At 33.1% G+C, this 24,970-nt stretch overlaps 1 protein-coding gene across 5 annotated transcripts in view; it reads left to right on the top strand.

Moving 5' to 3' along the window:
* The window catches only part of LRFN5 (leucine rich repeat and fibronectin type III domain containing 5), a 142,772-nt gene that overhangs the window by 113,395 nt on the left and 4,407 nt on the right, over positions 1–24,970 (top strand). Inside the window, exons 2-4 of one of the 5 annotated variants that reach the window (XR_002122872.1) lie at positions 9,942–11,346; positions 11,768–11,883; positions 13,970–14,046. Coding sequence is in view for 4 of the 5 variants with exons in the window: in XM_019633776.1 (XP_019489321.1) it covers positions 9,962–11,346; positions 13,970–14,912 (2,328 nt within the window). In the remaining variant the exon portion in view is untranslated. Of the gene's footprint in view, positions 1–9,941; positions 11,347–11,691; positions 11,884–13,969; positions 15,648–21,276; positions 21,321–24,970 lie in introns of those variants that run through there. The other 4 variants (XM_019633777.1, XM_019633778.1, XM_019633776.1 and 1 more) reach the window with 4 other exon arrangements.

Here is a 24,970-nt window from a genome sequence, read left to right on the forward strand (position 1 = left end):
ACAACTCTCAAAGTGGTTGTAACTTTGCACTTTCACCAGCAATGTATGAAATTTCCAGTTCTCCCACATCATCACCAAAATTGGGATCGCCAGGCTTTTTTTTGTTTTTAATTTTCAGGTTGGGTAGTGAGGATTTTGCTTTAAATCTGCATTTCACTGATGGCTGACATGTGATTATTTTCATATTTTTATTGAGTATTCTTATATATGCATTATGAAGTATCTCTTCAATTAATTTGCTAGTTTTCTTATTGGAAGTAGTGTTTCCTTATTGAGTTGTAAGATTTCTTTTCATATTCCGAATACAAGTTCTTTGTGATATACACGTGCACGCACATACTCTCACACACACACACACACACACACACACACACACACAGAGTCAAGCTCTTGCTTGGACATTTTCTCATGATGTCTTTTTTTGATATTGTTTGATCACAATTTAATAATTACTAAGAGTTGGAAAACAGCATAAAGAGTTTCTGTATACACTTCACCCAGATTCCCAAATGTTAACATGTACATTTGCTTCCCTCCTCCCGCTCTTCTTCTGCTTTGTCTTCGTGTGTGCATGTGTGTATTTTTATTTGTATCTTTTCTCAAAGTATGTTTTTTTTAAAATGCTTTGTGAAGTGGCCATCAGCTATTTTAGTCCAACTAACCTTTGCCTTTAAATTTATATATAATTTGTTTTGAAAGTAATTATTGATATCTTTGTGGTTGCCTCTACCACGTTTTCTTTGATTTTATATTTTACCATATAATATATATGACTTCTTATATATATTATGTATTTAAACTATGTATAATTTATGATATACATTTGTATTATATATAATGTATATGTACTATATATTTAAATGATCATGTATAGTATATACATATATAACATAAATATGTAGTACATATATAACATTATAAACATATAACAAATATATAACATAAGAAAATATATAATACATATAAAATACACTTACATATAAAATATATAACATAATGTAAGTTTTATCATATACTTTATGTTCAATATCATATAATACATTATATATACTGTATATTTAAATTATATATTATATCTATCAGTCTATCTCTCGCTATATATATTTTCTACTTGATTTGGAATTACTTTCACGGAAAGGTATAGATATGAATTCAGTTTTTTCAATAAATGCAGTATTGTTTATGTTTTCTTGTGTTAGTTACTTAGTAATTTGTGTTCTAAAACAAACTTGTCTGTTTTATGTAACTTGTTGAATTTATTGGCATGACACGATAAAAGTCCCTTTATTAGTCTTTTAGTGGCTTTGGGATGTGTATTGATGTCTCCTTTTTATTCTCCTTTGGCTAATTTTTCTTTTCGTTTTTCTTAATTGTCTTGCAGAGGATAAATCAATTTTATCGATCATTTTTAAAAGCCAGCTTTTGACTTTATATTTTTTCTATGTTTTGTCTGTTTTGTATTTCATTGATTTCTGCTCTTATTTCAGCCATTACCTTTCATCTATTTACTTTGGTTTACTGAGAAAGAAGAATTTATATCTCCAATTATAGTTGTGGGTTTTAAAAACTTTCTCCTTTAATTCTGTGATTAATTGCTTTGTGTATTTTGTAGCTCTGTTTTTAAGTGCATGTACTTTCAGTATTTTCATGATTTCTTGAACTGATCCTCTTTCTCTATGAAATGCCCATGTTTATGTTGGGTACACTCTTTTCCTTCTACTTGGTTTGGTAATAGTTTAGTCATGCCAACTTTTTTATGCTTAGTGTTTTATGATATGTTTTTCCAACCTTTCACTTTCAGTTGTCTGTATTTTAATTTTCAGATTTTCAAAGAGCGTTGTTTTTGTTTTGTTTTGTTTTAGTGCTTTATGCACCTCCCTGCTATTTCAGGCAGATTAATAATTTTTGCCTTTAAATTTTAAATTCAATTTGTGTTTAAAGTAATTATTGATATATTTGGGATTAAGTCTACTGTCTTGTCTTTGATTTTATATTTTCTCAGTGGTCAATGTTTTTTTTCCTATACGTCTATTCTGTGAACTTCTTTAATTATACCTTGTAGATAGTATCTGAGATGAATTTTTCTTAGCTTTTTTTCTACCTGGGAAGATTTTTGCTTTGTGTTCATTTTGAAAGATATTTTTATTGGATATAAAATTCTAGGTTGACAGGGCTTTTAATTTTTATATTTTAAACATATTATTCCATTTTCTTCTGGCATCCATTATTTATTATGAAAATTAAGTTATAGTTCTCATAGTGATTCTCCTGTATGTAATTTTTTTCTCTGTTTCTTTTATAATTTTTCTCTTTCTATTTGATTTTTAGAAATTGACTCTTATTTGTCTAGGTATGACTGCTTGGGGCTTATTGGCCCTTACACATCATTAATGTTATAAATTCTAGAAACTTCTCAACCATTATCACTTCAAATATTTCTTCTGCTCCATTCTCTCCTTCCTTTCCTCCTCTGATATTTTCCCTTAGATCTCAGACTTTATATTCTCTTCTTTCAGTTTTTTCCCTCGTGTTGGATTTTAGATTTTTTTTAATAGTTATACATCATTTTTTAAAATTAGTTTCAGGTATACAACACAGTGCAATAGTTATGCTTTTTACCCCTCAAAGTGACAACCCCCCCAATCAGCCACCCCACTCCCCCCTCCCCTGATATCATACATATCTATTACAATTCCATTGACTCCACTCCCACACTATAGTCCACATCCCATGACTATATATATATATATACAATTCTAGTTGACATACAATATTATACAACATCAGCTTCAGGTGTACAGTGCAGTGATCAAACTTCTACCCCATCCATGAATAGATTTTTTTTTATCAATCTCTCTTCAAAAACAGTGATACTTTCTTGTGCTATTCCCAGTATTCTCTCAAGCACGTCTACTGATTTCTTCAAACTTTAAAGCATTTATATTTTTTAAAATGTTTCTACATCTCGGCTAATATCCACCATCATATCTTGAATGTTATCTTTTGCAACTGATCCTTCAGCATTTTTTAAATAATTATTTTAAATTCACTGTGAGAATTCTAACATCTGGGATATCTATGGGTCTACTTCTATTGACCATTTCCTTTTGGAATGTTGGGCACTTTTTCTTGCTTTCTCATTTAATGTGAGTTCTTACTTTGTACAGCACATGTTATAATAAAAACACAGTAGAGAATGAAGTAAATGATATTAATTTTTAGAAAGCATGGGTTGCTTCTTTTTTCAGTCTGCTAGAGTGGGGGTTGAGGCTATGTTCTCTGCAGTTTAGCTCAGTCAATAATTTGTTACAGTATTATTGTGAGTCATTTCACCATGGCTTCAAATGTTTTGAGAGCATGGTTGGGAATTTTCTATTCAGTCAGACATGGGATTTGAGCACTAGAGTGGCTTTGGAGATCTTTGTCTTACAGATGGAATATCTGATGCTAGCATTTTTTGGTGGCCAAGAAAATCTGTTTGATCTCTCAGCTCACCCCTGGATTACTTCGTTTGAGACAGAGCTATCCTACATTCTATAAAGGTATAATTTTTCTCCAAAAAGTTCTTCTCTCCTCTCCAATACCACCCCAGGCATTCCGTGGTTGAAAGTTAGAAATTCATGTATGGGAGGAAAGGGGCTGAGCCCTCTAGCCCCCTCTCAGTCTTTTATAGCTCAAAGATCTGAGTGACTAACCATTTTTTGTTTTTGTTTTTGTTTTTGTTTTCCCAGTCTCTTTTTATCCATTCTTCCAAAACTGAAAGTCTGGATTGCCTGGAGGATTCACTTAAACTTTCCTTTTCTTCCCCCAATTCTTTTTCTACCTGAAAATATAGAACACCTCGGGACATTGTCTCTACTCTCTTTCCACTCCCATATTTTCTAGGTAGGTTCCCTTAACTCAAAGAAGACAAATAAGAATGTAATGGGGGAAAGGGGCACTTCCTTGCTTTGCTTCTGGTGCTCCTTTGGCTTTTATTTCCTTATACCAGCCTACATATGGTTCTTAAAAGTTGGTTAAACTTCTGATTTCCTATTTCACATGTTGACAAGCTTGGAAGTTGCTGCTCCATTTTAAGAACAGTACAAAAGCAAAACAGCCTGAAAACATTTTAAATGTCTTCTTGAATCCTAAAAGAAGGGCAGACAGAGGGCAATCATTGCCCCATAATTGGACAGACAGAGAGCAAATAACAGAGATCCCGAGCTTACTGGATCAGAGACTCAGAGCAGCAACCACTGAGGTACCCAGTGACAGAATAGGACAACCTAAAACTGTTATGATAAATTGCTGGAGGCTCAGTGCAGAGAAATCTGATAGTTAAAAATTCCAAGGAAACCCAGTTATAGGGGGAACCTACAATATTTTGAAATTTACCTCCAGAAGCTCCATCAAATTTCCACAGCAAGTATCAAACAAAAATACACTCCTGCTTCCAGCAGGGAGAGGAGAAAAGAAACCCTTCTGAAATATGTTAGACCACTCTGTACTTCTTAACAAGGCCTGTCTCAGGGAAAATTAATTAATTAGAGCTTAACCTAGTCAGGTATTATCTGAGCCTAACTGAGGTGGGGAAGAGGAAAATGCCTAACTCCAGCCCACCGTAGCCACACTGTCTCATCAAAGGATAATGGTGGGAACGCTGAGAAACACCTGTGAACTTCACAGTCCAGAGGTATTGGCTTACTAAAAGACTGGCAGTTAATCATAGCACTACATAATACTTGCCCTCACTCTACAACTCATCACCACATTACTAAAGCCCTATTTACAGCAGTTCCACAAGACAGAAATCATAAGCCAGACACTGGGAGAAACTTTTTGAGAAACATGCATTTGATAAAGAACTTACCCAAAATATATAGAAAATTCTGAAAGCTCAAAGTTGTTTTATAGATGTTGATAGACTGATGCTAAAGTTTATATGGAGAGGAAAATATCCAGAATAATCAAGATAGCACAATATTGAAGGAGAAAAAAAAAGTTGGTGGACAGATATTTCTGAACTTTGAGAGTTACTATAGAGCTACAGTAATCAAGATAGTGTGGTATCACACAGTATAGAGATTTCTCAAAAAAACTAAGAATAGAATTACCATATGACCCAGCAATACCTCTTCAGGATATCTACTCCAAAAATCTGAAAACATTTGTTCATAAAGATATATGTATCCCAATGTTCATTGCAGCATTATTAATGGTGACAAAGACATGGAAACAACCAAAGTGTCCTTCGATAGATGATTGGCTAAAGAAGATGTACTTAACACAATGGAATACTACTCTGCCATAAGAAAAGATGAAATACTGCCATTTGTGACAACATGGACGGATCTTGAGATTATTATGCTAAGTGAAAAACACCAGACAGAAAAAGTCAAGAGCCATATGACTTCACAGATATGTGAGATATATTATAAAACTGAAAGCAACAAAAAAAACAAGACAAACAAACAAAGAAACAAAAGCACATAGACACAGACAAAAGTTTAGTGGTTATCAGAGGGGAAGGGGGAAGGGGATGTGGTAGAAGAAGGAAAAGGGATCAAATATATGATGATGTATTATATAAATGTACACTTAAAACCTATATAAGTTAACTAACTAATGTCACCCCAATAAATTTAATTTAAAAAAAGATAGTGTGGTATTAATAAATGAATAGATAAACAGAACAGAATAGAAAACCCAGACATAGACCCCCATAACTATAGTCAAAGTAGAAAAGGCAATACAATGGAGCAGTTTTCTCCGCAACAAATGGTGTTGGGACAACTGGACATCCTTATGCAAACAGAAAAAAAAAAAAAGGAATCTAAACACAGACATTAGCTCCTTCAAAAAAATCAACCCAAAATGGATCAGAGACCTAAATGTAAAATGCAATACTGTAAAACTCCTAGAAGATAATATAAGAAAAAACCTAGATTACTTTGGGTATGGTGGTATATTTTTTCACATATAACACCTAAAACATGATCCATGAAATCAATAATTGATAAGCTGGACTTCATTAACATTAACAACTTCTGGTCTGCAAAGGACAATGTCAAAAGGATGGTAAGACAAGCCAGAGAATGGTAAAAAATACTTGCAAAAGACACATCTGATAAAGAACTGTTATCCAAAATATACAAAGAACTCTTAAAACTCAAGAATAATACTAATAATAAATCATGATTTGAAAATAGGGCATGTATCTTAACAGACAACTCACCAAAGAAGATATACAGAGGGCGAATAAAATATGAAAGGATAACCCATAGCATATGTCATCAGGGAAATACAACTTAAAACAATGATGCCATTACCCACCTATGAGAATGACCAAAATCTGAAGCATTGAGAAGACCAAGTGCTGGCGAGGATGTGGTGCAACAGGAACTCTCACACATTGCTGGTGAGAATTATGGTGCAGCCTCGGTGGAAGACAATTTGGTAGTTTCTTATAAGCTAAATAAATTCTTACCATAGGCTCCAGCAATCACACCCTTGGTATTTACCCAAGGGAGCTGAGAATTTATGCCTACTCAGAAGCCTATATACAGATGTGTACATCAGCTTTATTCATAATTGCCAAAACTTGCAATTGTGATGTCTTTCAGTAGGTGAATGGATAAATAAAATGTGGTACCTCCAGAAAATGGAATAATACTAAAAGGAAATGAGCTGTCAAGCCATGAAAAGACATAGGCATATTCCTAAGTGAAAGAAGTCATTTTAAAAAAGCTAAATACTGTGTGATTGAAACTATGGAGATACTAAAATGATCAGTGCTTGCCAGGGAGAGATGGGTTAGGGAGAAATGAATAGGCAGAGTAAAGAGGACTTTAAGGGCAGTGGAAATACTCTGTATGATTCTGTAATGGTAGATACATGTCCTTATTCATTTATTCAAACCCTTATAATGTACAGCACCAAACGTGATCCCTAATCTAAACTATGGACTTTTGGTGATTATGATGTGTCAATGTAGATTCACTGGTTACAACAAATGTACCACGCTGGTAGGGGATGTTGATAATGGAGGAGGCCTTTCATGAGTGGGAGCAGTTGGTATATGGGGAAGCTCTCTACGTTTCTCTCAATTTTATTTTAAAACTAGAGCTGTTCTAAAAAAAAAAAAAACAAGTTAAAAAAAAAGTTTGTTAACTAGTAGGCTGCTTTCTCCTCACCCCAATACCAGGTAGGTCCTTTTCTTTACCATTCTCTTGATGGAGAAAGTAGAGGTCATCCATCCGTGGATCGCTCCTCTTTCGTCAACGACTGTCACATTCTGGAATATAGTTCCTTTATGTTTATTTGTTTATCATTATGATGTCATTTTAAAAAATAAATAATTTGTAGTTTATCCATCATATTTCATGGTTAGGCTGAGAATGATGATTTTTGTAAGCTTTTTTTTTCCCCTTCAACCAATATTTATTGAGTGTGGTTCCTATGCACAGAACTCTGTGAGATATAAAGTATGTGAGGTTCAGCCTTTGTTTAATTTTTTTTCTAACTTTTCAACGACAGTTGAATAATATTATATTAGTTTCAGGTGTACAACATAGTGATTAGACATCTATGTAACTTGTGAGTGATCACCCCAATAAATCTAGCACACATCTGACACCATACATAGTTATTACAATATTATTGACTATATTCCCTGTGCTTTACACCCCCATGATTATTTTGTAACTACCTCTTTGCACTTTATTCCTTCATCTTTTTCACACATCCCCTTTATATCTATACCAGAAATACTATTTATAAACTTATTAAAACATGATAAAATATTTTATACCTATCCACACATATACTATTTCTGTTGCTTTTCATCCATTTATGAAGATTCAAGATTCCACGTGATACATATTTCAACCTGAGGAGAATTCTTTTATATTTTCTTATGGTGCAGTTTTAGTTGTGATGGATCTTTTAGTTTGTTTCTCTCAAAATGTCTTTATTTTTCTTTTGTCTTTTATGAATGTATAGAAGACCACCCAGGTTGACAGGCTTTCCTTTTTCTTGCAGCACTTTAAGTATCATTTTTCATTGTCTTCCCTCTTGCCTTATTTTCAAAGGGAAGTCAGTAAGCAGTCAGACATTATTTTTATTTTGTTCACCTTCTTATAATGTGTCTTATTACTCTGACTGCTTTTAAGATTATTTTTCTTTTTCTTTGGTTACCTGCAATATTATTATGATGTGTGTTGGTATGCTTTTTCTTGTTTTGTGCTTAGATTGATGGATTGTTGAGGATTTTTTTATTATAAATTTGAAAAATGTTTGCCTTTACTTCTTCAAATATATTTCTACCTTACAGCCTCCTTCTGATGGCAATTATGTGTATGTTTGACAATATTTTTCCACATGTCACTGAGTATTTTTTCACTTTTTTCTGTCTTTTTAACTTTTTTTCCATCGGTGTTTATGTATAGTTAGTCTATTGCCATGTCTATCTACAGAGATTACTGGAGTTCTTTCTTCCAATAACGTTCCCCTTTGTGGTATTCTGCCCCATACATTCAAGCCACTTGAGACTGTGCTCCAATCTCTGTCTCTTAAATTGAATAAGCCTGTTGTTCATGGTTTGCCTTGTTTTCCTTCCTGGGCTGTGGTTTGGAAACTGTCCCCAGGAGCAATGATTTGGTTCATTTTTGTTAGTTCACTTTTCTCAAGGATCACAGTTCTGTGCATTCTCTTTTCTGATGTCTAAAAACTATAGCTTTATATATTTTGTACTTTTTTTTTTTTGCTGCTTCTTATGAAAAGGCTAGTTCAGGACTAGTTAACTAGTTATTCTGTCATGAACAGAAGAGTAAGACTGTTTGCTTTGTTGAGAATAATAGTTTTTATTCATTACAACTACATTTAATATGGCATAAAATAACATAAAGTAAATTAAACCTATAAGAATATGTTTTATTTAGAAAACTTTGTGCATTATTTCTAGAATAACTCATTTCATATTTTCATCAATTAAAATTTTGAATGATTTTCTCTAGCTATTTTTCCTCTTGGCATTTAAAAATATATATATAATTTGTGAGAACTTTTAATCATGTATGTGTTAGTGTTTTTATCTTTAGGATTAATTTCAAGAGCAAATACTTAAAACAAAACTGGAAAATGAAACTGTCATTTAAAAAAATAAATTTGGATAAATATAAATACATTTAATATTTTAAGAAAAAGAGCATGGAATATGACATCTTTTTGACTCACCGTCAAGCATTTTGATGACTGATTACCACAAATTATCTTGGAAAACCCATGTTTACATCAAATCAAGTATTCTAATATTTAAGAAACTCAGAACATTTGTGGTAAATTTTCAGCCTTTTTGTTTTTCAGAATAAGACCCTGTACTTACAGTTAGGATGTGAAGGTTGTCTTATGCTCAAGATAATTTGTAAAGATGAATAAAATTTACTCAACAATTAATTACTTTCAAATATCATGCCACAAGGTTAACGATAACAAATACTACTGTCTTTTATTGTTTCTCCCCAGGCTAGTAAATTGAAATATTTGTGAATTCTTAAATATGCCTTTAAGCTTTTGTACTTACAAGATGCCTTCTGGGGTTAAAAGTGAAGTTTCCCTGAACTCCCACCCTCCATGCCAGGCTGAATGTCGATTTTTTGTGCTCCCATGGAGTACTCTGGCTATATTTCAAAAATAGTGCTTAATTTGCAGAATTACAATAATCTGTTGATTTTCTCCTCCCATTTGATTTTAAATCCCATGAGCCCATGAATGTATATTTTTCATCCTAGTGTCCATTATAGCCTCTAATACATAGTAGATATTTTATACTTATTTGTGAAGTAAACATATGAATAAATTGTTTCTGTATTCCAATTTGCATAAAACAGATTATTCTAGTAGGGATATGAACATTAGTCCAATGATAAGATGCTAACTCTATATTGTGTCTTCTCTTTCAGGTTCTTAAATCCGATCTACAATGGAAAAATTTCTTTTTTATCTGTTTTTCATTGGCATAGCAGTGAAAGCTCAGATCTGTCCAAAGCGTTGTGTCTGTCAGATTTTGTCTCCTAATCTTGCAACCCTTTGTGCCAAGAAAGGGCTTTTATTTGTTCCACCAAACATTGACAGAAGAACTGTGGAACTGAGGTTGGCAGACAATTTTGTTACAAATATTAAAAGGAAAGATTTTGCCAATATGACCAGCTTGGTGGACCTGACTCTATCCAGGAATACAATAAGTTTCATTACACCCCATGCTTTTGCTGACTTACGAAATTTGAGGGCATTGCACTTGAATAGCAACAGATTGACTAAAATTACAAATGACATGTTCAGTGGGCTTTCCAACCTCCATCATTTGATACTGAACAACAATCAGCTGACTCTAATTTCGTCTACAGCATTTGATGATGTCTTTGCCCTTGAGGAGTTGGATCTGTCCTATAATAATTTAGAAACAATTCCTTGGGATGCTGTTGAGAAGATGGTTAGCTTGCACACCCTTAGTTTGGATCACAATATGATTGATAACATTCCTAAGGGGACTTTCTCTCACTTGCACAAGATGACTCGGCTAGATGTAACATCAAATAAATTGCAGAAGCTACCACCTGACCCTCTCTTTCAGCGAGCTCAGGTACTAGCAACCTCAGGAATCATAAGCCCATCTACTTTTGCATTAAGTTTCGGTGGAAACCCTTTGCATTGCAATTGTGAATTGTTATGGTTGAGGCGCCTGTCCAGAGAAGATGACCTAGAGACCTGTGCTTCTCCAGCACTTTTAACTGGGCGTTATTTTTGGTCAATTCCTGAGGAAGAGTTTCTGTGTGAGCCTCCTCTCATTACTCGTCATACACACGAGATGAGAGTCCTGGAGGGTCAAAGGGCAACCCTGAGGTGCAAAGCTAGGGGTGACCCTGAACCTGCGATTCACTGGATTTCTCCTGAAGGGAAGCTTATTTCAAATGCAACAAGATCTCTGGTGTATGATAATGGAACACTTGACATTCTTATAACAACTGTAAAGGATACAGGTGCTTTTACCTGCATTGCTTCCAATCCTGCCGGGGAAGCAACACAAACAGTGGATCTTCATATAATTAAGCTTCCTCACCTACTAAACAGTACAAACCATATCCATGAGCCTGATCCTGGTTCTTCAGATATCTCAACTTCTACTAAGTCAGGTTCTAATGCGAGCAGTAGTAATGGTGATACTAAAATAAGTCAAGATAAAATTGTGGTGGCAGAAGCAACATCATCTACAGCACTACTTAAATTTAATTTTCAAAGAAATATCCCTGGAATACGTATGTTTCAAATCCAGTACAATGGTACTTATGATGACACCCTTGTTTACAGGTAAGAAAAAATTAAGGAAATCTTTATACCATGCATCTTAATATATAGGGCTTGTGAATGTACTACTGATTTTTTTTTAAAATTGGCAGTGCTACTCCATATTGTAATTATAGAACTCCATTTTTTAAAATGTATAATGTAAGGCTCGTGAAAGGTGAATACATATGGGGAACTACTTTTCTGGTGTTCTTTTTAGAGAGTTCAAATTTATATTTAATATTATGCTTACTTACTTTTTTCCCCTCCTCTAAGAGATGTGACTATCAGAGAACAAGCTTGATTTATTTAAAACATTCAAAAACATACCAGAACTTACACATCCATATGAGTGTTCTTTCCTTCAAGGAAGTCACGTTGGGAGGCTATACCATTATCCCAATGATGCTGCCATTGCTCAAAGCACTTTTGGAATTATCTTTAGAACCTTCGTCATACTATTTTGAATATCCTCAGTGGTGACAAATCTTCGTCTTTTGAGGGTGAATTTGAATTTTGGAAACAAGCAAAAGCCATTTGGAGCCAAGTCTTGTGAATAAGGTGGGTGATCAAGATGGATATTGCCATTTTTGGTCAAAAATAGGATGTAACTATAAAATAATGAGACTGATATTTTGAGTGACTGAGTTATGTGCATGTGTGTTGTCTCGTATACACTGGTTCTTAAGACAGTTCCAAGAGAATGTTTATAAGGATTTTGAGCAGTGAAAGTACCACTGGAGTTAAGTATGTAATTTCCTGTAAGGACATTGATGGAGAATTTGCATCTGACTACAGAATTTCTGGTATGTTTTTCTAAAGTTCAGCCTCATTGATTTATAGTCACATCTTGTCCAATTTTCAGTTGGAAATATACCTTTTACCCCTCCATATGATTTCACTCGTGATAGATTACCACTACTCCTAGGAAATGATCCAAAACCATGGCTTTAAAATACATATGTATATATATATTTGTCTTGAAGCTTTTGTGAAATCAGATCAACTCATTTCTTATATACCTATGTGAATTCTTGGATATAATTTGATTTTCACTCATATATGGAAATGAGATAAAGTTTTAAAAATGAGCATGAGGTGGTAGGAAAAAAACAAAACTGGCCTACTTAGCCATGTGATCAATCCTGGGCACAGTTCTACCTGACTGAGTTTTAATTTCCTCATCTTTAGAAGTAAAGCAATTAGAGTAAACGATTTCTGATATCTCTCTTATTACTAAAAGTATGGAATATAGACTATGATGCATGCATATTAGCATAAAGTTGTCTGTTCTTGTCATACTCCTCTTCACCTGGGCTATGGGTTATTTAACCCACTGTCAAAGACAAGCGTCCACCCCTACCCTTCACTTTCCTGTAGCTACTAGACATTCTATATATTTTAAACCTTAGCTCTGTGAAATAGGTTACTTTCTGTTTTCTAAATTCCAAGATTTTAATCCTGCAATGACAAGTGAATTCTACGTGACTTTGAAGAAATGGCTGGAATTCTGGACCCTAATATTTGTCGTGTGTAAAATCATGATAATGCCAACCTCATACAGTCTTTGTACAAATTAAATTATAATGTGTATAAAATACTTAGTAATGCATGCCAATTATCATCATCAAATGGTAGTGATTTCAATCACAAATACATTCTCTGGCCTAAGATTTTCCTGGTACATTTAGAACATATTGTTTGCTTGTATAACAGACTAGCACTGCCAAATTTTGAAATTTCTAAAACTCTCAGGGAAAAAGATATAGTTTCAACTAAATCTTAGTTTAGGTCATAGTGTAGGTTGCTACTGAGAAAAAAAAAAGTTAGTGGGTAAGAGGCATCCACAGAAAACTTGTGATGTAATGGATTCAGAGATGTTTATAAATTCACAAAATTTTAGGTACTGTGTTTTTGAGAGTAAGTTCACAGTCTCACAATGGAAAGGATGAGGGATTTATGCTCTCTGGTCAACAGCTTTGCCCCATTCATGTTCATAGGATATTACTCATACATTTTTATTAGCCTCATTATAGATAAAAACATACTGGGAACCAAGCGTTGAAGGTATAAGAGAGGGTTGAGATCTGTAAATAAAGTACTTTAATCTTAGTGATTATCTCAGTTATTAAAGATAGTTTTACTGGGGACCATTCCATAGCAGCTTATAACTGATTTGGAAAATAAATACTCTGAAATGCATTTCCATTCTGGTTTCTAATGCGATTGTCAGTGTTTTCCCTTCCTTCAAATTGGCTTTTAGTCACAGAGGTGTTGTAAGTGCTAAATGGATTTGTTTAGTAGTCAGATAATGTCACACTCATACCTTCCAAAAGCAATTTGTCATAAATGATTTTTTAGCAGTGGCTTTTATTAGGAGTTCTGCTTTGCCAAGCAATGTAATTAGTAAGCTTGTCAAGGACATAGTGCAGGCGCCATTAGTATACATAATGCAGACTCCAACAATAATGTTTAGCCATTTTAACTGGGTAAATATAAGATTTGATCATTTTCCAAATTTGTATCTGTTATAAATGGGATTATCTTAATGAGTACTAAAATGAAACAGAACCAGTCATAATGTACTATGTGTACATATGTTTTTCTCTTTTTTCTAAATATTAACACAAATTCCATTGTCTCTCAGAATGATACCTCCTACGAGCACAACTTTTCTTGTCAATAACCTGGCTGCTGGAACTATGTATGACTTGTGTGTCTTGGCAATATATGATGATGGCATCACTTCCCTCACTGCCACAAGAGTCGTGGGTTGCATCCAGTTTACTACGGAACAGGATTACGTGCGATGCCATTTCATGCAGTCCCAGTTTTTGGGCGGCACCATGATTATTATTATTGGTGGAATAATTGTAGCATCCGTGCTGGTTTTCATCATCATTCTCATGATCCGGTATAAGGTGTGTAACAATAATGGGCAGCACAAGGTCACCAAGGTTAGCAATGTCTACTCTCAAACTAATGGGGCGCAGATCCAAGGCTGCAGTGTAACACTGCCCCAGTCCATGTCCAAACAAGCTGTGGGACATGAAGACAATGCCCAGTGTTGTAAAGTTGCCAGTGACAATGTGATTCCATCTTCAGAAATGTGTCCAAGTCAGGACTCCTCTACCGCTACCTCTGCTTTGCCTCCTACCTGGACTTCAAGTACTTCTGTGTCCCAGAAGCAGAAACGAAAGACAGGCACAAAGCCAAGTATCGAACCACAGAATGAAGCTGTCACAAATGTTGAGTCCCAAAACACTAACAGAAACAACTCAACTGCATTGCAGTTAGCTAGTCGACCTCCTGATTCGGTCACAGAGGGGCCCACATCTAAAAGAGCACATTCAAAGCCAAGTAAGTTTCTCACTTTGCCTGCTGAGAGATCCAGAGCAAGGCACAGGTATTCCCTGAATGGAGAAATAAAGGAATACTATTGTTATATAAACTCACCAAGCACATGTGGACTGTTTTCTAAAAGAAGCATGTCTATGAATGGGATGTTAATTCAGTCCATCAGTTCTGATGGGCATAGTGGAAAAGCAACTTTTTCAAAATCTGAGTGTATATTGGAAAGCACTGTGTAACCTATTATTTTGTTTTAATGAAAACGTTATTTTGAAAACTCACATAGGAAATTGGAATTTGAAATTTTAGTCCTGTCTCTCTGACACATAGCTAGTAGAGTCAAGGTGTAAAACCTTTTAGGATACAGTTATTTATATATAAATTTATACCTGAATTTATATATATATTTTTTAAAAAGTTAGGAAGAAAAAGCATGACATAGCAGTGCCTTCCTCTATTTTAGAATTGGCTTCTAGGTTCTGTAATAGCAGATCACAAAATGAAAGTTGTCGTAGGAAAAATAATGTCTTGCATAAATAACGATATTTCCTCCAGTCTTACAAAGGACCACCTATGGATGATTGGTATTTTTCAATGAGTAGATTGTCTATTTTCTTTCAATGACAGTGGTGTTTGTTTTTAGGCAAATATTGTAGAGAACAACTCTGTGTTGTTATGTTATTTAAAATAAAATATTCAATAACTTTTACCAGACAGTGTTAAAATAAGTACCCTTCTAAACAACATTCTTGGTTCAGGTACCTTAATCGTTTTATGATACTTCTTATCCAGGACACAGTTTTTTCAGTGGGAAGCAGAAGAAATGCAGTTGGTTCTGCATTTAACAACAACAAAAAATACAGTTCAGGTTTAAGTTACATGCCACAATTTTATATTCATCACCTGGGCGTGTGAAGGTGTTTTCATTCATTTAATACACATTTGTTGATCGAATGAGTTTTATCTTTTTCTTAATGCAGGTTAAAAAGGAAGATAAAAATACAAGACTTCCTTTATCAAAGGGATATTTATTTTTATCACCAAGTAATTTAAAAAACTAATGAAGTTGTTATTACATTTATAAGTATGTAAAGTCATTGCTTATTAACTGGATATGGTTTCATTTTTCCCTTCTGTACTGTAATTCTGGATTGAATGTTTCTCTTTTAGAGTAAAGACATTTATTATTTTAACCAAAACCTGTGATAAAATTTAATTAGAAATCATACAGCCTTAAAATTTTTTTTAATTTATTCAGATAATATCACTACTTGATAATATGGCGTTCTTGGCATTCACTGAAATTGAGGTCTACATATAAATGTTCCTATCTGCTTGTTGAATATACTCAACATTATTTGCTAATTTTATGATGTTTTATTTAAGATTCATAAACAAAGTTAACATTAAGGGTTTTTTTTTTATTTTGCTTTGAGAACATGTGGGAATCTTGAACAAAAAATTTAGCCAGAATTTTATGAGTTTATTAAATCAGATCACTTGAAATACCATTTAAAACACAGTTGAAGAATATCAATCATTAGTTTAACTTCCTTTTGCTAACATATGATTTATTGTGATGGCATTCCAAAGAAGACAAGATTAAAGCAGTTAGATATTACTTAACATGCCAGTCTTAAAAGTAATTGTCTGATAAGCTTTTATTACTTAAGCATTTGCTAAATGCCTTTTCTGCTATGCTTCCCTTTCTGAAGTTTGCCTTTCATATTTCTGAAATCTAATCAGCTTTCAAGGGTCAGGTATATAGTTCCTGTGAGGAAAATATGAGACCCCGTGTGGTAGTATTTTGTAACGTCAAAAGCATTACTCGAAGAGTATTTTCAACACTATTTCTACAATAATGTTCTAATCCAAACTAAACATTTTTATTTATATTTTTAACTCAAAAAGTTGATACACACTTTTTTCTTTTTTTATTGAGGTGTAATTAACATACAATATTATATTAGTTTCAAGTGTACAACATAATGAGTCAATATTTATATATATTATGAAATGATCACCACAAGAAATCTAGTTAACATCTGGCACCAACCATAGTTGCAGAATTCTTTTCTCTTTTGATGAGTACTACTTAAATATAGTCTCTTAGTAACTTTCAATTATACATACAATATTATTAACTATATTCAACATGCTGTACATTATGTTCTCTGTATCTATGAGCTTGGGTTTTGTTTTGTTTTGAGATTCCCACATATAAGTGAGATCATATGGTATTTGTCTTTCTGTAATAATGCTTTAACGCAGCTAAGCATTTTAAATGATCATTAATTGATTCCTCATGAGGTGCTGTTGACAAAAGTATATTACTTTCCTCTTTCCTAGTTTGTACCTACATAGTATTTAACAATCATGAATGTATAAAAGCTTTTGAGTCTTAAAGAAATGAATCCTCAAAGAAGGACTCTCTGGAGTTATGAAGATTGTGATCAAGGGGCTCTGAAATCATGCAACATAGGCAGCAACTTAGCATGTTCACTCCAAGCTAATGATTAGTGAATTTGTATTTTGTAGTTGCTGTATTTTTAAAAATCAAATTCCCTGCTTATGTTTCTAATGAAACTTTAATGAAATATATTTTATTTCTCATAAACACTTGGGAATCTGCAATATCTAACCATGTAAAATTTATTGTTTAACTAAAGCCATTGAAGTCATTTAAATCTTTATTATTTTTACAAGACTATTTTCAGGGTGTGTTAACCAAAGGCTTGAACACTTGTTCTTAGACATGATAAGAAGTCATGTGTCCCTGTCCTCAAAAAGTTTATTTTTTGAGACATCAACAAATGATTGGCCTATCAAGTGTTCCAAAGTTTTTGTTTTTGTTTATAGTGTATGAAAAAAAATATTTTCTCAGGGCTGTTTCAGTGCAAAGTGACTAAAAAAATAAAGGTTGGGGGTGATTAAAGGTACCTGGTACAATGTCCAAAACACAATAGTTACTCAGACGAATAAATGAGTGAATGGATAGATAAATAAGTAAATGAATGAGGCCATGAGGAAAGTGCAGTAATAAGAATTTTTATTAATTAGGACAGTGGAGAATGTGATCCAGATATCATATTACTATAAGCAAGAAATTACCAGTCTCGTCATTTCTTGCATTCCTCATTTAACCAGCCATGTGTATATATATATATATATATATATATATATATATATATATATATATATATATATATATATATGATCCAAAGCATATGGTTTGCTGGTTTGCTGTTTGTTGTTGCTGACTGTGTCTAGATTTTACACACACACACACACACACACACACACACACATATAGTTTTTGCTTTTTTATTCATAAATATTTTTCTTTGATTGTTAACCATTTTACACTATGGTTTCAACTTGTTCAATATAAAACAAACTGACAATATATTCATAGAGATTTACTTCAAACTTTTTTTTTTAATTGTATGTGTTCCTGTGTTGTTTTTTTGTTTCTTTTGGATAGTGGTCAGCAATTTGAAAATTTCAAGCTGTTATTAAAGTGGGCCTTTTTTTTAAATACATGTAGTATCTAAGTGTCATAAAGAGATAATTAAGCAGCCAAAGCTGCTTTAAATCCTGAGGAAACACAGTTAGGTTTGATGAATATTATTTACTTTTAGTCTACAAATAGATTAGTACAGAAATACATTACATACAATAATTTAAATTAGGTACAATAACACCCTTGCTGTGGCCAATTTATTTGCTGCATTTTTCCAACCATTAAATTTAGTTAGTTGAGCTGTCTGTAAGCTATTTTATGCTTTCAGACATTTGATTTTAGCTGTTTTGTAGATATAGTTTACTTAAATAGTTTTGGAATATGAGTTTTTGAATTATTGTAAGCCATCTATAAATATAACAAGTCTACTACTGAATGATAGATACTTTCTTCACAAGAGCTTAAGGAATTTTTAAAAATTAAATACATTCCATTTGTCTACAGGAATCTCTTTTTATCTTTTTTTGTAAAGGATTTTCTATTTCACTTTAAAGCACTCAAGTTTTTACCCCCAAGCTAAATTTTAATTTATTTTATTTGCTTGTATTAATACTTAAAGGGACTAAATGTGTCATTTATTAAGCTAAAAAATTAACAGAGTAATTATCACAAAGTTTATATCAATTGGTTTTTATTTCCTAAATTGTAGTATTTTCCTTTTGTTTATTCAGAATAATAAACTTAAAAACAATTGTTAAGATGCCAATAGCTAAAAAAATTCCAAAACATAAAGTATCTCTTTGTATATAAAATTGTGAAGGTAAATGGGGTGTTTTTCAAAGACTGTAGATGGAAGTCCATTTACTTCTTGGTGTGGCAGAATTCTAGTTGTATTTTATACCGCTAAGAAAGCAATGTTCATTATATTAGACAGAATGAAGATTATCTAAACTCTTCTCCTTGTTCAGCCTTCCCTTGTGTCTCAAAGAGTCCAGTCTTTACACATTAACAGTGTATTTGGATGTTGCTGTGTGTGAGTGTGTGTGTGAAATGTTTATGAAAAAGGACTTCAGCGTAGAGATGGATTGGATGAGAAAAGGATATGTGTCTTATCCTTCTCGGTTGATGATGATAATAATAATAATGACAACAATAATTTACCTTAAAATTTTAGTGAGTTAAACATTTGTTGAGTTAAATTTATGCATAAGAAATATCTCATTTTTTAAATTTCATAAAGGAAAGAGAAAATAACCAAAATCAATGAATGAAATTTTATAATAATTTCAGAGCTTGTGTTTTAGATTACTTAATCTTTTACCTCGCATGCTGGATTAATACATACTGAGACTACAAATACAGTTGGTTTTGTCTTTTTTGCTTGTTTTTTGGAAATAAACAATCCTTTCTGAAGGAGTACAGATGATCACTTAATATAGAAAAAATGGTAAATATTCCTGCAATTGAGTCATCCTAAAAATGTGGTGTTATATGAATTGGGACATAGAAATTAGGAATTTGTAACTGGCAGTATATTTAAGTATGAAATCACCTACTTAAGGTAATGTTAAAACTTTGCAATTTTATGAACTATTACAAATAGTATAAAAATTATCAGTGTACTATTGTCTTCCAGTTTTTATCAGCTATTTCAAAGTCAAAATTTAGGATCTGAATTTACCATTGCATAAAATACATATACCGTACATATTTATATATCTATTTAATTAAAAATATATTTAAGTAATACAGATATATAAATATGTCATTATGAAATTAATTAAAAACATAATTTTGTGTCCTGCAACATGGATTATAATTAATGTAACAAAATTATATTTAAATGGACTGGCTAAAGAGAACTTCTCCCAGAATAACTATACAAACTATACTTTTATTTATCTGATTGCAATGGAATATAAACTCTTTAATAAGAATTGATTTTTCCAAGCTTCTTAATAATGACCATCTCTACAACTTCTCTAATTTCATCCATTCTCTTTACACAGCTCACTATTATGTTCATGAATTTAAAAACAAATATTTTCAAGTACATTCAGGGGAAAGCTATGAAATTCCTTTCATTTTGTGTTTTGAAGTGGATGTATGTTTAATCTTGCCTGAAATATGAGCTAGAGCGACACTGTGATTCTGTTCCAAACTATGTCCAATAAATAATTATTTCAGTAACATGAACGGACTTATTAAACATACTATGTTGACTCTACCATAATGTAATTTCCTAACCTTTTTTTTCTGTATAATGTGAACTTATTATTGCTTTCAATAAGCTGGAGGTATAAAACCTAGTCTCCCGTGGCCACTGTAAATTTATATGCATATTGTGCTGAAGGTTTTATAAGAAAGTATTTTGTGTTATTCTCACCATAGTCATCTGTGAATACTGGGAAATAATTTTTTCCTGTGACACCTAATTTTTTTTCTTTTAATTGTTTCACTTCTTAATGACAAATTGAAGTATTTGATTAAAAAGAGGACATTTTGGAAAGAAATAGAATGTGTGCTGTGCAAGGCTATATAAAGTTACTAAACATTTTTAGACAAATGGAACATAGAGATGGACATTTAAAGGCAGTATGTTTGCATTTAGAACATTACTGTTTTATATAAGGGTACTTGGTAAAATATGCTATTGTTTTGAGAGTTATTGAATAATGGCTTATATTGTAAATGATCATTCTATACTCCATGTAGTGAATATGGTAAAACTACATTTCCTAATTTGGATTCTTTTTTCCTTGATGTATCTTATCTTATTGATCAAGTCTAGCTCTGTAGTTGAAATGTTCACTTTGATTAGGGAAAACTAATAGAAGCCTTATTCTCTTGTTGAAGCCTTACAGAAAAAATGCATTCCATATTGATAAGTACTCATTTTAGTAACTATAGTAATGTTTTTAAAAATTCTGCCTTCATACTATTATGAACCAGGAAGTAGCCATAGAATTATAAAATATTGTAAAAGTAAATTGCAATCATCCCAAGAACTGGTAAGTTAAAAAAAAATCTAGATAAATCTTTGTTTAGAGGAATCTTATGAAGATTTCAGTAAGAAGTTGTGTTAGGGTCTGATTCTTAAAAAAATGAGTTGTTCATGACACTGAAAATTTTATTCCCAGATGCTTTGCTGACTAATGTTGACCAGATTGTCCAGGAAACACAGGTGAGATTCTTGTTATCTGTCACAAACTTCAGCACTTTAAGTGGGTATATTCTTTTATAAATGACTTTTTAAGTTTTGTTTTGCTAGCTTATGTAATTTATTGAAAATTTTAATTGAAACTTAGTGTCAACAGTAAAGACAAGTTCAGTTCAGTTAAGTGAGTTAACAATTCCTAGATTTAGACGTATTTATGGTTAAGTGAACATTTCTGATTCATAATGTAAGAAAAAATGGAAAACTAATGTGACTTTGGAGTCACTCTCAGAGTCATACATGATATGATGTGTATTTTTAAAATAACTCTCAATGTCAAGACAGTAAGGTAGTAAGAATATAGTCACTCCTATCCTTGACCTCCACATCCTAATAGGAGCTGAGATGAAACATTATATTTCATTGAAAGTGGAGGAGTATAAGTGTTTCACTGTTATCTAAAATGAATGAAGCTGCTATAAAAATGGAGCAAAAGACTACCCATGAAATATTCATGATGTCCCTTTTGTCAGTGACCAATTACTCTTCTTCTTCTTTTTCTTTTTTTGTTGACTTTCAAATGAGTATTTGATTCCTGTATTTTAATTGGATCAGAAAGTGTGCTTCCAGAGCAGAACAGCATTTTAGCAATCTGTTAAAACAGCTGGAATAATCAGCCATTTGCTTAAAAGTTTTGGCACATAAGAAAATATTCTGTTTTAAAAGTTCTAAGAAAGGCCATTGATTTATTTCTTGGTTGTAAAAATTGGGTCTTGCATTTAACATTTTGTAAAAGATAACAATAACTTGGACAATCATTCAGGGGATTCCTTATAATCCCAATATAAATGGAATGAACTCCAGTCCCAAATCAAACAAAATATTTTTCATGCATAATTTCTTTGCTGAATTTAGGATTCCATTCCTATGTTGCAAAAAAATGAACAGATGGCTCACTGGAAACTATCAATAGCCCAGTGTCTGGCACATACTTTATGTTCTGTTTTGTGTACTGAACTGACCTGCATGAAGGCGCTTGAGTTACCACCTGTATATTACCATCACCCCCTTCTTCTCTTTATCAACCTTAATCAATTTCTCTCTCTCTCTCTCTCTCTCTCTCTCTCTCTCTCTCTCTCTCTCTCTCTCTCTCACATGCGTGCACACACATGCTTTCTCTCCCTCCTTTCTTCCCTCTCTCTCTCTTTCTTTAATTTTAAAAAATCCACTTACCTTTTCATTTTGGACAAGTGTCTGTTCTGAAAGTTAGGATATCTTTAGAAATGTATTAAGAAGTAAATCGTTAATTTATCAGAAGCATGGTCCAAAATAATGCTAAAATATTCTGCCAAGATTTGGAAGCAGGAGAGTCAATCTGAGCCATTTTTCAATTATCAATTAAAGTAATTTGTCAAATATTCACATTTAATAGGTCATGTTACATATTATTGTGTTTACTTATTTATTTTACCACATTGCTAGAAGTCGAATTTATAGAAAGATAACCTCCCTCCCTGGGATTTTATGTACTACCGGAGGTAGCACAGTGTTTGCCAATGTGATAAATCCATAAGATTTATAATAATGACTTTTTTTTGTTTTAAAGTAATTAGTATTAATTAAAGAAACTTTGAAAAATATACTTAAAATGAAAAAGTAAACATAAATCTGTCATAATCCAACATCCAGACCCAAATACTAATAATCAGTGCATAATCTTTCCGTGGTTCATTTGTACTTGTAGTAAATTCATATATTGATGTGTGTGTGTGTGTTTGTGTGTGTGTGTGTATGTGTTGTATTAAATTGTATTAAATTTACATGGTGAATGTTCAAGGTGCGATCAAACAATATGGTGATTTTTTTTTTTAGCTGAGCCATCCTGCCACCTGTTGGCAGCTCAGCAGCAACTCAGCTCGGGCCAGGCATCGAACCACTGTTACTCAGAGCTCGCACTCTTGTGCAAGCTCTTAACCCACTGAGCCACTCGGCTGGCCCTAATAGGGTGAATTTTTAATAAAAAAAATTATTGTAGTAAAAAACATATTGCCATTAATCTCCCTCAAAATACTCCCCCTTGCTTTGAACACATGTATCCCAACATTCTTTCCACTTTCTGAAGCAGTTCTGGAAATCCTATTTTGGGAGTGTCTTTAGTTGCCTCTCATGGCTGCCTTCATGTCCTGAATCTTAGGGAAGAGCCAGAAGTTGCACTGTGCCAGATCCGGTGAATAAGGTGGATGACGACACACGGAGCATTGTCATTATGGAGGATGATATATGGCACACTTTAAAACATACGTTCTCTTAACCGTAGCTCACACCCGACTGACTGCACCAAACAAGTTGAAACTTGTCACACAGTCACTAACGTTTGACATGCCACTTCCCATGTTGAAGGTCCCTGCCTTTCCATTGGATGCCACTCAGCAGCAGCGTTCACCATATTTTGTGATCACAATGGAAAGGTCCCGTGTCACACATCGCTTCTGGTACGGCAATTTCCATTAAATAAAAACATTATGGTGTGTCCTCATCCACCTTAGTCACCAGATCTGGCACCGGGCAACTTCTGGCTCTTCCCCAAAGTCAAAACGACCATGAAAGGAAAACGTTTTGAATCGATTCAGGACATTGACGCAGCCAGAATAGCACAAGTAAAGACACTCACGAGAGAGGACTTCCAGAACTGCTTCAGAAAGTAGCAAGAATGATGGGATACGTGTGTTTGAAGCAAAGGGGAGTATTTCCAGGGGGATTAATGGCAATGTCTTTTACTCTAATGCATTTTTTTGTATTTAAACATTCACCATATCTTTTGATCACACCATATATATATATATATATATATATATATATATATATATATATATGTGTATGTATATGTATGTGTGTGTGTGTGTGTGTGTGTGTGTGTGTGTGTGTGTGTGTGTGTGAAATATGTCATGTTTTTTAAAACCTTATATTGAGTCTTTTTTAGTTCCCTTTATGAAATAAATGACTATGTTATCATGTCACAGAAACTTCCTTTCATGCCCGGGCTATTTCCTTTTTCTTGCATTAGAAAGAAATATAAATCCAGAAGCAAAGAATAATTTTAACAAAATTACATAGGCTACATCATTCACTTGTTAACAAAGTCCTTGCTACATTTTTATTATCAGATTTAAGTCACCATATGACCTTAGTATAACTATTCTTGGTACTTGGTAAGTGATTTCTGCTATAGCAGCCCTATCATTTCTCCAGCTGTCAGCACAACCGAACAGTGACGCGTCTTTGAAGAGAGTGTGACCTGTGTGCTGCCAATCTTCTCATGACTTCCCACATGTTAGCAGCACTTTACTGTGTGTGAATGAAGTGAGGAAGGGAGCTGGCAGAGGTTGCTTGTGCTTGCAGCTTCTTTGCTCTTTTTTTTTTTTTGAGAGGGGTTAATATAAAATTTTATTTTAAGTGTGTATTTTCTTCAGGATGATAACATATGTTTTTTCGTACCCAGAGGCAAAATACATTTTCTCAAAATTTGGATACTGCCCATTGCATTAAGTTTAAATTACGTGCTTCCCATGTGTATAGGCAGTAAAAGTAAGAAAAAACAAAACAAAACAAAAAACTTAAAACACATTCCTTTCTCAAGATATCAAAATTTTTCCAAGGCAATAATATTAAATTGATTA

Source organism: Hipposideros armiger, unplaced genomic scaffold (assembly GCF_001890085.2).
Source record: "Hipposideros armiger isolate ML-2016 unplaced genomic scaffold, ASM189008v1 scaffold_1403, whole genome shotgun sequence".
NCBI classification, from domain to species: domain Eukaryota; kingdom Metazoa; phylum Chordata; class Mammalia; order Chiroptera; family Hipposideridae; genus Hipposideros; species Hipposideros armiger.